Source organism: Cebidichthys violaceus, unplaced genomic scaffold, assembly GCF_023349555.1.
Source record: "Cebidichthys violaceus isolate CVI_PGR_0920_01 unplaced genomic scaffold, fCebVio1.0.p SCAF_2, whole genome shotgun sequence".
NCBI classification, from domain to species: domain Eukaryota; kingdom Metazoa; phylum Chordata; class Actinopteri; order Perciformes; family Stichaeidae; genus Cebidichthys; species Cebidichthys violaceus.
In genome coordinates, this window is record NW_027176372.1 from 16,833,395 (window position 1) to 16,845,101 (window position 11,707).

The window sequence follows — 11,707 nt, forward strand, 5'->3', positions numbered from 1 at the left end:
CCATAAACTGCGGATGCTGCGGATCAGCTTTCTGTTGCCTACAGACGGAAGAAAAAAACGTATCTTCCTCTCTTGTAGCGCGTGAAAACATGTGAAACCACAGCGCACTCATGCGTCCTGGAGAACACTTCTGTTGACACGCAAAACAAAACGTCAACCAAGTGGAAGATAAGTATTTTCTAGGGTTATTATTTACTTTAAACAAATATAGATCGCTACCACTGTTGACATCACACACTAAGTACAAAACAATGTATAAAATCGGGAATGTATTTTTTTTTGGGTGCGGTAGTTCGAGAGTGTAGGATAATTACGGTACTGCGCATGCGCAGTGTTCTCAAGCATCATTGAGCAGTGCTGAAGGAGGCGAGAAGGAGCAGAGGCGGTGAGAGAGAGAAAGAGGGCAGAAGTTAGATGGCGCCTTCCTTTGTCACCGTGTCTCCGAGCTTGTGAACGTCGACCAAGATTATCCGTGAAATCACACAGCTTGTCGCCGTTTCACGTCGAGGTTAACTCCTCCGGATTTCATCCAAGGACCGGTACGTATACGAAGCTAAATTAGCTGCTAGCACGACCACTTTCCAGACGGAGCTGCTCCTCTTCTTATCGAGCATTACTGTGTGTCGACTACATTAACGCTATAGAAGTTTACCAACAAGCTAACTGGGCACAGGTCGTGTATTTGGTATTAAACTGCTTGAATAAAGTGGCAGTACAGTCTTTTATTAAATGATAACAGAGGTGGAATAACGTTAACCATAATGCTACTGTGTGGGTTAACTGTCACACTTAACTGTCGATGTTATATTGATTGTGTAGCTGCTAACTAAGTTAATATTTGTGACGTTAACTGACATTGGCTATAAGGAGGCGATTGGTTATATGCAGCGGCTATAACTTACGTCATGTATTAGAATCGACAGTGTGAAACTTAGTGGGGAAACTCATGACATGTTATTGAACCCGTCACCAGGTTCCGATCCCGTTGTGGAGCCACCACGATGATGGAGGAATCGGTGTCCACGTTTGAGACGCATCTGACGGCCGTCATGGACAGTCTGATCCGAGCCTCGGTCTGCGAGATCACCAAGCTCTTCCAGGACATGGTGAACGATTACCTGGTGGAGCTGTCGCTCAACAGGAAGGAGAACGACGCGATCAAGCAGCGGCTGAGGCTCACCGAGACCAAGCTGAGGACCGAGCGCAAGTACGGGATGGGCTGGGCGGCCACCCGCCGCAACGCCGGACTGACGGCGGCGGAAGAAGGAGCTGGAGGGCGGCAGAAACGAAAAGTTGACGGGCCCCGTAAGTATAGCTTGAGGATGGTTTTGTGCTTTACGTCACCGTTAAGTTTTCTGCCTTTACATTTAATAGGGCACCTTTCTGAAACAGCTGACATATTTCGGTAGGATTGTGTGATGTGAGAAACAGGGTTCTTGCTATGCAGTCAGGGCTTATGTGAAGACGCACTTGTTTTGTTGGAAACCATCTGGCAAGAGCTGATCTCTCCCTTCCTCTCTCCCTCCCTTCCTCCTCCGCCTCCTCCTCCGCCTCCTCTTCATGTTCGCTCCCTCTGTCCTTCACCTCCCCCTCTCCTCTCTCTCTCTCCGCTGCATTCTGTCCCTCCCACTCCTCTGTGCTTTTGCTCTCTCCCTCCCTCCCTTCCTGCGTTGCTCCTTTCCCTCCCCCCACCTCCTTCACTTCTCTCTCTCCAACTCTTCCTCCTCCCCTTACCGCTCCTCTCTCCTCCCCGCCTTCGCCTCCTTCCTCTCTCCCTGCCCCCACCTCCTCCTGCTCTGTTTTCTCCTTCATCACGTTGCACACACACACACACTCCCCTCCTTCCCTCCCCCACCTCCTCCACTCCAATCCTCTCCCGCTCCTCTCCACCACCACCACCATAATTACACACTCCCTCCACACTCCACTTCTCCTCTCTCTGCTGTCTCTCTCTCCTCTTTTCACCGTTTCCTCCTCACCCCTGCTCTTTTTCCTTCAACATGTCCTCCCTCTCCTCTTCCTCCTCCTCTCCCCCGTTGCCCCCGCCAACTCCACTTTTCCCTCTCGTCTCTGTCTCTTGCTTTTCTCCTCCCTTTCATGTGTTTTTCTCTCCTTCCCGCTCTCTTGTCTGTCCTGCTACGCCCCCTCTCTCCCCACTCATTCATCATGCTCACTCCTCCTCCCCTTGCTCCTATTCCTCTCTCCCTTCCCCCCAAGCTCCTCTCTACTCCCGTTCCCCTCTGCTTCTCCAACACCCCCCCCCCCCCCCCCCCCCCCCCTCCTCCTCCTCCTCCTCCTTCTCATCTCATCTCCCACTTCTCCGCCCTCTTCTCTCCTCCAACTCTCTCTCCTGGCCTTCCAATCATCTCCTCCCACTTCTCTCTCTCCCTCTCATATTTCATTCTCTCTCCTTCCTGTCTCCCCGTGCCCTCCCTCTCTCCTGCCCTCCTCCTCATCACGTTCTCCTTACTCTCTCACCTTCCTCCCACCATTCACTCATCTTCCTCTCTTCTCCACAGGAGGCAAGTCAAAGAAGGGCCCAGCAGCAGTCTATGGCAAAGGCTGGCCTGGAGGTGTGTGGGAGGAAGGAGGAGGTGGAGGAGGAGGAGGAGGAAGGGCAGGAGCTGTGGGGATGGTGGCAGGAGGAAGAGGAAGAGGAAGAGGGGGAAAGGAGGCCAGGGAGATGTACCTCATCCAGTTCCCCAGGGATGAAGAGGACGAGGGAGGGATGACGGAGGACGAGGAAGGGGAGGGCAGCCTCAGCGGTGAGGGGGAGGAGACTGCCAACATCAAAGAGGAGGTGAGGGAGACAGGCTTTCTCAGAGGAGGAGGAGGAGGAGGAGTAGGAGGAGAAAGTGGCACAGCATCTCTGCACTGCTCAGCGGCTTCTTATAGACCGAAAAAGAAAGATAACACACAGAGAGAGAGAGAGTTGTGTTTTTCAGTCTTTAAATCACTGCAGAGATGTGGATGAAGGCTATTGATTTGATATTTAGCCTCCAGAGGAGCCGGTTGAGGAGGGCTCTCCACATCTCAAGTGCGGCAAGCTTTTAGGTAGAAATACGACTGTAGAGGTGAAAAGCTGTTTGCTATTCCACCACGTGACCAAGTGGCAGGGCACAGATCCACTCTTCACTTGTCTCCTGTACTTGATTATTCAAAAGCATGCAGAATGTGTTATTAGCCTCCCTGTGAAGTCATTACAAGGTGTTTTTGATGCCCGTAAATAAATATAACCAATCGTATAGCATTGTAAACATATCAGTTGGTAGTGTCAGAATATATAGCTATGATGAGTGTTGGAAAAAGCATTTACAAATGTAACTACATATGTCTTATACTACCTGGTTTGAGTTACTCACCCAGGTAACTAAACTCTCTGTGCTTCTCAATGCAGTATGCACAAACAGAGGGTTATCAACCCGCCTCCCTCCAACTAATCAAGGAGGCTTTGAAGATGGACCCGCCCAACCCGAACCTCCACACTTGCTCCAGAGCCCAGAGCAAAGGTAATGAGCCCAGTACACCCTGATTGAGGGAGGGGGAGTTAGTGAAATGTTCAGAGGCCGAATAGTTTGAAAGATGGTGTAAATGATTGCTCACGCCAGCTCTCCCTCCTCCTCCCCCCTTTGTCTCTACTCAGGAGACCTGTCAGATCGTCCCTCGAGCCTTCACTCAGGAGAGAGAGAGGACGAGGACTGGGAGTCGGACTCAGCCGAGCCGTCGGAGGGGGGCATGACCGTGGATGAGCTGAGGGGTCTGGAGTCTGCCCTGAAGGCCGAGAGAGGCCGCGAACAGGCCGCCATGACGGCTTCCGAGCCCGTCAGCCCCGACTCGGAGGTGGAGCAAGGCAGCGAGAGCAGCCTGGCCCCCAAGTACATCGGTCTTGATGGAATGGAGCAGGACGAAGAGCTGGAGCCACCCACCCTGCAGAGAGAGGAGCAGATCGGGCAAGGACGGGCGAAGGACACCGCGAGGGCCGGAGGGGAGCCGAGGTCAGGCTGGTCGAAGAAGTCACGAGAGGACGACCCGGCTGCGGTCGTGACCGAAGACGATGTGTCGGAGCAGGGAGAGTCGGCGCACCTGCCCCACCTGTGTGCTCCAGGGAGTGTTGGGGAGAGCGGCGGGGAAGAGGAGGGCGGCGCGGACCTGCTCCACTTCTGCCCACAGTGTGGAGGAGGCTTCACCTCACAGGCCGAGCTGGAGGAGCACCCTTGTCCGCTGGGAGCCTCTCATTTACAGGACAGTGGGGAGGACATTCTTTACCCGTGCGCCCACTGTGGCAACACGTTCAGCCACGCCTGGGCCCTGAAGAACCACGAGTGTGCGTGTGCCGCCGAGAGGCCGCACTGCTGCGAGATCTGCGGGAAGCGCTTCACGCACTCGCGCTCGCTGGAGCGACATCAGCTGGTGCACACGGGCGAGAGGCCGCACCGGTGCCCTCAGTGTGGACGCACCTTCAGTCGTCTGGGCAATTTGGAACGACACCAGCGGATTCACACCGGGGAGCGTCCGTACGGGTGTGAGGCGTGCGGGAAGCGGTTCAGCCGCGTGGAGTACCTAAAGAGACACCAACTCATACACAGCAGCGAGAAGGCGGCGCTCCAGTGCTCCAACTGTGGAAGCGGCTTCAGTGATGTGGAGCAACTGAAAAACCACCAGTGTTTTTAAATGTCTGACAGAACTGGAAAGAAAAAGCGGGTTTTATAATTGAATGTGGTAGAATTCAGGTGATTAATGCCAACCGATGGTGGATGCTAATTTTATTCTCAGCGATCTGGAGTTGCCTTTCGTACAAGCTCTGACTGAAGTCAAATAAACTTTTAAAAGAAGATGAAATGTGGACGATTGTTGTTCAGCAAATGTCCAAAGTTGACATGAAATCAGTTGTACCTGGTGTTTCTCTATATTTAATTCTTCAGCCATTTTATGTTGAGGTGGTCTCATTTGTATGTACAAAGCTTGTACTTATTTATTATGATGGAGTTGTACATCTTTGTCTTTTTTATCAATAAGTCACTCTTGTTGCAGCCGGTGCCCTTGTTATTTGCCAGACAATATAATTCACAGCTTGGTATTTTGTATGTTTGTGTTTTGGCCATATCAATAAGAAATAAATATTTCAATTTATCAGCAGGTCTTTCATCCATTTCAGTGTTTTATTGGAAAATCATGGGGTAAGTGAACACGCAAGATCATATTCATTTCCAACCATCATGGGACAAGACAACATTTAACATTATTTAGTAATTAAATAGTGAAAGAGTCTGTTTGAGACTGAGTCTCTGTACGTAGTGATCCCATAAGAACCCTGGCTATGAAAGATGAACTGTATGCAGGTAAGTTAACAGGAGAGTGTCACCCTTCATTAAACAGACTGATTGGGGTTTTCAGCCTTATTTCCAAGATGCCCTCGAGGGTCTCTAAGGACATCCGTCTCACATCGTAGCCTCGCACGCTTAGGGATCCACCAGCTCAATCTCTTTACCACTGTCAGGGTAACTCTCTCGCACTGCAGCATATGCCGGGGAAAAAAGGGTTTCACAGAGTCAGGAAGCTCAGATCTGTAAGAGTGACAGCAGTAGGCAGACCACATGTCCTCAGGAACTATCTGGTATCGGTAGCGTGTGCTCCAGACTTACTGCATAAGGCATGACCCCAGTGATTGAATCTTTTTAACACATCCCACCCAGGTGCCTCTGTTGGAGCCTTCCCACTGAGGGGCAATGCTTGTCACTGTAAAGTTGGCCTCACAGACTTCACTTGTCTTCTGGTGCATGCTGGGATAGTCCTGACACACTGCCTGGCTTTTCCTCACAGCCGAAGAGGCTGGATTTGAGATTTTGAGATACTAAACACAACAAAGAAGCGATGCAGAAAACACAATACCACTTTAACCTCTGTGTGTTGAATATGTTAATGAATTAGCTTTAGACTTTGTTACCACTGGACAGAACCAGGTTTACCTTACTGGGCTATGGAAAGTGAAAAGGACTGAAAAATCACTCCGAAGTATTCTTTACCTTCTTTTCCGTTTCGATGTCCAAACTATTTTATATTTTGTTTGTTTTAAACAGAATCAGTTGTTGAAATTATTTATTGTTTTGGCTACAATGGTGACATTATTTATTATACATAGTGTAAGGGTAAACATTTATTATTTGTACTATAATTTTATATAATGACCCCATGAAGCAAAGCTGGATTACTAATCGTGCAAAGTGTGCACCAGAATTCCAGTTGCCCCAAAAGCTCCAGACTTTTAAATGATTTAAATGAGAATGTGTGGAAGATGCACCACTAAAACAATCAGCAGACATAATAAGGGACTTAAACTTGGTCCTGCATGAGAACCCGCCAGTCCAGAAAATGGTTCCTGTGTCAGAATTGAGTTTCAAGACCATATTCTTTTCAGTTTTGTGCATAAATGTAACATAGTCCTGAATACATTTGTCTTTATTTAAACTACCACACAGCCGGCCTGGAGCCATGTAGTCTTCCAGCATAAGAAAACTGTGCACCTAGCACAGATAGTGGGATACATAGTTTATCCAGACGTACAGGGAAGTATGTCCCTGGAGTTGTAGCTAAGGTGACAACTCATTTAAAGAAAATGATCTGGCAAAATCACATTCAACACAGTTTGTCCTAAAAGGTGATTACTGCTCTAGCATGTCAGACGCTCATTTGTACTTTATACATCCGGTTGGCATTGGGCGGCCTGCCTGCTGCAGCACAAACACAGAGTATACAAAATGTGAATTGAGCAACTATTTTATTTGGAGGTGTTTGCATTTGTATGAACAAAGTTAGTACTTATTCAAAAGAAAATCATCAGAAGGCTCTTCACCCATTTATGTCATTAGTAAAATCATTTGGTTAGTTGGTACAGGATGACAATATATGTGTTTAAAAAAAAATCGTAATCATTGGAAAAATTAATTTCATGTACTGATTAATCAAACGCTCATTCAGTAATTAAAGATGACAAGATGTGCTGTACATGGTGAATATTGCACACCAATAACAGTTAACATTTGACTTAAACAAGGAACCAAAGCTTTTAATCGTTGCTACAGACACTGTCTGTGAAACAGGGTGATGGGCATGGCCAGCCTCTGTTTCAAGACGCCCTCCAGAGTCTCTAAAGACATGCGCCTCACATCGTAACCCCTCACAGAGGCTCTCGCCTTGACATTAACTGGCACAATCTCCTCTCCACTGTTGCGGTCATTCCTTCCCACTGCAGCATATGTGGGGAAAAAGGGCTTGACTGACTCAGGAAGGTCGGATCTGTAGGATGGGCAGCAGTAGGCGGACCACATGTACTCAGGAACAGACACCCTGTTATTGATTGAGCGCGCTTCAGACTCATAAGGCATGGCTCCGGTGATCACATGCATCGACCCGTTGCAGAAGGCCTTGAATTTTCTTAAAACCTCATTCTCCAGACCATTCCACGTTCCAGAGTTGGAGCCCGCTTGCTGAGGGACAACGTTTGTCAGCGTGAAGGTGGCCTCACGGTCTTCTTTTGTCTTCTGGTGCATGCTGGGATTGAGATGGCCCTTGGTGAAATTGGAGTTCCTGTAGTCCTCAAACACTGCCTGGCTCTCAATCACATTCTGGTCCACGGGGGTATGGAAGGGTTGCATCTCTGAGCTGGCACAGGAAAAGGCCAACTGAATGACAGAGAGAGACAGAGAGAAGGTTATATCACTTTTTTAGTATAATAGTTGAGTGTGTGACTGATTCACTCATGTAGTTTGAAAAATTAAAATTAAAACAGAACTTACGATTTCCACTTTCCTTTCTTACTTCTCCAAAGAAAAGATTGAGTGTGTGGAACCATTTTTGTATTTATTGTTTCTGCTTGAAGGTTCAAACTTAATTGCACTAATCACACATCGACAACAATACTTAAATTAAACAGAAACTACTAGTGTTCTCCGTCATACCGTCTCTTGTAGCCTTAAAACATAAACATAAATTCCAAATAAATCTACACGGGAATGACGATATTTTTTGTACTATTTTTCCTGCTAATCTATTTAATCACAGTGAAAACTCTGTTTCCACTTTATTAAGTACAGCTATCTTCAACTAATGCAGCACAACACAACAGTCCTTCAACAAATTCTACCTCCATGAAGGTTGTAATAATAAAGATTTTAGAGAGGTTTTGATTAAACTTTTAAAGATATCATTTTTGATGCTGTTTCTGTTATGTCATCCACCCTCATTGATTTAAATGGGGTTGACAAGATAATAATTCATATTATTTAATTCATATAAAACTACTAAACTGGGGGTATAATAGGAGCATATGTAAACACATACTGAACAAAGTAATGCTCAACAGATTACAGTTAGTCTTAAAAGAAAGTGTCTGCTCTTGAACACTGTTTTACTCACCTGAGGTTCAAACATCCAAGTAGATTTGGGCCGCTTGCCATCTGCAGGACTGAGTACATACGCGGAGTACAGTGGTGAACGATGCTGGCGGTGATACAGGCTGGCAAAGCGGTACTGGTTTTTGTAGCGCTGGCATATTGGCTGGTACCCTGCTGCACTGATACCCTTTGGTGGAGTTTTATTGTAGAAGAAATCAAGGCACTGGGAGAAGTTGTTGCTGATCTCTCCAAGGACCAGGCCACCGAACCAGGGTAGGAGAAGAAGCAGCAGAGCTCCCGTGGAGCATTGCAGCATCTTCTTTTGTGACATCCTTCACAACAGAGCAGCAGGTCGGCTGTATTTAAGTCTTCTGGAAAGAGATGCCAGTGGACACGCACTATGTTGACGGACTTCCTCCCAGACAAAGCTCCAGAGTTAAATAAAACCTATATCTCCTTTGTGTCCTTTCAGCGTCTGGAGTATAGGCGTTAGAGGGTTCCTCTTATATATACTGGAAGCAGCAGTCCTTTGGGTGAGAGTAACCCACCCCCAACCGTTATCAAACTTCCCCTGCTAACAAGCGGTCAGGCAGCCTTCTGGGAAACAATTGCACTGCATATTCTTTTTTTCATTCGTCAGCTGAGGTGTTACCCATTTTGTATCAAGACTTTAATCATTTGGTGATTGTGGTAAATTGAGGGTGAACTCCAAAACGTAAACTGAGCATCAAGACTGACCTTGTATATTCTTGACTAGAATAAATAAGCTTCTTAAATAGACATCTTCCACATCAAATGTTACAAATACAATTTGAAAAAGCCTGTGTTAAACACTACAGGAACTGATGCACTGGTGCAGTTTCTGGTTGATGCTGTGTACGTCCCCTCCAGGACCAGGTTTTTATTGTTGGATGTTTCAGCATCTTTCAGTCAAGCCGCTGTCCCCACCTTTCTCACACTGTTTAAAAAGATGAAGCATCATGGGAGACTTAGACGTGACTTGCACGATGCAAAGGCTTTCATGGATTGCACTGAGATGTTTGTGAGGTGCAAAAACTAATTTTGATTCTTGCATTTATGTGGTGTTGTCCTTAAAAGTTGTTTCTTATTATTTGATATCATGTCAAAAGCACAATCCTCTGGGCAAGTCAGCAAGTTTCATTGTCTGTCTCTCCAGTTTCTGTGTAACCTCGTATTTCTTCTCTCATTGCGGGAACCACAAATAATTTCCGGAAGATATACACGTTCCATACAGTACTTCCATTATTACTCAATTGTTAAGTTAAGTTGGAAAATCCTCTGTTTCTGTCCATCTGTTCCAATTTGTCATAAAAATTTAATTTTGAACAGTATTCAGGAATAGTTAGATTGTAGAGATGACGTAACTATGTTGGAAATCAGAGTGACGTACACTACAAATGATCCAAGAGGTAGATTTGAGACCATGATGTTCATAGGGGTAGGATCTATACCTAAAGTAATGATACTACTGATACCAAGTCTTTGAGTATCAATACTAGCGTCACCAAGAATGATAAAAAACAAACAAACAAACAAACAATCTAGGTCATGTTAGATCGCCTTCTGGGCTCATGAGACGCTTTTTGTCATTTTAGCTTCTTGAATGGAGGACTCTCCTTAACATCTTCCTCTGCCTCTCATCAATAACATATTTATGCATTAATTGGAGATTTGTGAACGGTTATTTGTGCCTCTTGCAGGTGGAAATCTGAAATCTGCTCCTTTCAATACACCCTGCCAGGACTAATGGGGATTTTCTGGACACATTTAGAAATTCTTAGCATAGCAGTGCCTGAACATTAAGTCATAAATATGTTGCCTGAGGAGAAATGACAGGATATGATCAGGGATGAAAGAAGTACATACTGTATGAATCTTTAATTTTATCTGTGAGTTGTGGGCGCTGGACTGTGTATTATGGCCATCTAGTGAGCACTCAGAGACATGACACTTGGAAGCAGCCTGAATATCCATGACACAGAAGTTAATAATGGTCAGGTCAGTGAAACTGGTTGGACTGTGAGTAATAACGTTGTTTACGGTCACTGGTGACAAGCCGTGACCACCTGGAATTACCACAGTTTCGGTTTCCACACAGAGTAGCGCTGCTAGTAACAGTGATGACATATTTGGGAAGGGGGGTTGAATCCTATATTTCATGTTGTAGCCTTAGATGTTTGACTGTTATTTGTGGTAGACATTATCAACCCGTTAAATAGTTACGAGGATAAATACAACAGAATAAATGAAGCCGTCATACAGAGACAGGATTATTCCTCTGCATGTAAAAACACATCTTAATGAGTCCTGGCGCGCATGAAAGCCGTCTTTTAGGTGTAACTGTTTTTTATATAATCTTTCAAGAGAAGACTATTAAAAAAAAATAGACTTATGTAGAAAAAAATAAAAATAAAAGACACTCTCCTATTCACTCAAAAGCAGCAAAGACAAAAACTAGAATAGCTTCGCTCGTACATTCCTTTCCAGGTTTACTCTGTCAGCTAGTTTCCCTTCTTCTGCTTTGTTTTGTGTGACTGACTCACACAAAGGCTGTAGGGTGTGTTTGGGAACCTAAATCAAACACCTGGCAACTTACCTGTTGAAGTAAGATTGTACTCTACAGCTTCACTCTGAAGCACAACTAATGAGCCCTTATTAAAGCTAACCTATGTGCTCCTTTAATGCTACATGAGAGTTATTGTAACAAATACAGCATGTGTACACAATTAGCAAATAGCGATAGCAACATGAATAAAGTGAATGTGTTAGCCTATATGCAGACATAAATACTAAAAGTTTGCAAAAATAATAGGGAATAGTGTTAGCCTACATTTAAGTGTAACATTTAGGGAGATTAATTGGCAGCAATGGAATAAATTATTCAGAACTATGTTTTAATCAGTGTATAATCACCAGAAACTAAGAATCGTAGTGTTTTTGTTAGCTTAGAAAAAGGCATTTATATCTACGAAGTCCGTCATCTTGCACCACCATATCGCCGTGTTAAAGTGAACCAGTGAAGTGAAGATATACTCGAGTTGATGGTAACTATGCTTGTTACTGTACGTGCAATAAAATATTTGCGAGTATAAAGGCGATACTTTATCAATATATCTGTGAACATGTAAACAAAAGTGAAACCTAATTCAATCGGCCACCACGTATGTTTAGACAAGCACAGCATGAACAACCTTTGCAATCTGCAACTCACCACTGTTGAGAAACACTGAATATATACAAGATGTTTGAACCTCTGATCTCAGCGTCAGATGAGCATTTGGACCAAACTTTATCAA

At 45.4% G+C, this 11,707-nt stretch overlaps 2 protein-coding genes across 2 annotated transcripts; one reads left to right on the top strand and one right to left on the bottom strand.

Moving 5' to 3' along the window:
* Nucleotides 1-160: 160 nt before the first annotated feature.
* On the top strand, nucleotides 161-5,138 carry si:dkeyp-121d2.7 (zinc finger protein with KRAB and SCAN domains 1). The gene is made up of 5 exons (XM_068714838.1): nucleotides 161-539; nucleotides 974-1,305; nucleotides 2,520-2,800; nucleotides 3,398-3,509; nucleotides 3,644-5,138. Exons 2-5 carry the CDS (start codon nucleotides 1,002-1,004, stop codon nucleotides 4,669-4,671), a joined length of 1,725 nt encoding a protein of 574 aa, XP_068570939.1. The 5' UTR covers nucleotides 161-539; nucleotides 974-1,001; the 3' UTR covers nucleotides 4,672-5,138.
* A 1,618-nt stretch (nucleotides 5,139-6,756) lies between these two features.
* LOC137875515 (endonuclease domain-containing 1 protein-like) lies at nucleotides 6,757-8,851 on the bottom strand. Its single transcript, XM_068714845.1, has 2 exons — nucleotides 8,413-8,851; nucleotides 6,757-7,679 (listed from the first exon to the last, which is right to left on the bottom strand). The coding sequence occupies exons 1-2, from the start codon at nucleotides 8,719-8,721 to the stop codon at nucleotides 7,074-7,076; spliced, it is 915 nt and encodes a 304-aa protein (XP_068570946.1). The 5' UTR covers nucleotides 8,722-8,851; the 3' UTR covers nucleotides 6,757-7,073.
* Between the last annotated feature and the right edge of the window lie 2,856 nt (nucleotides 8,852-11,707).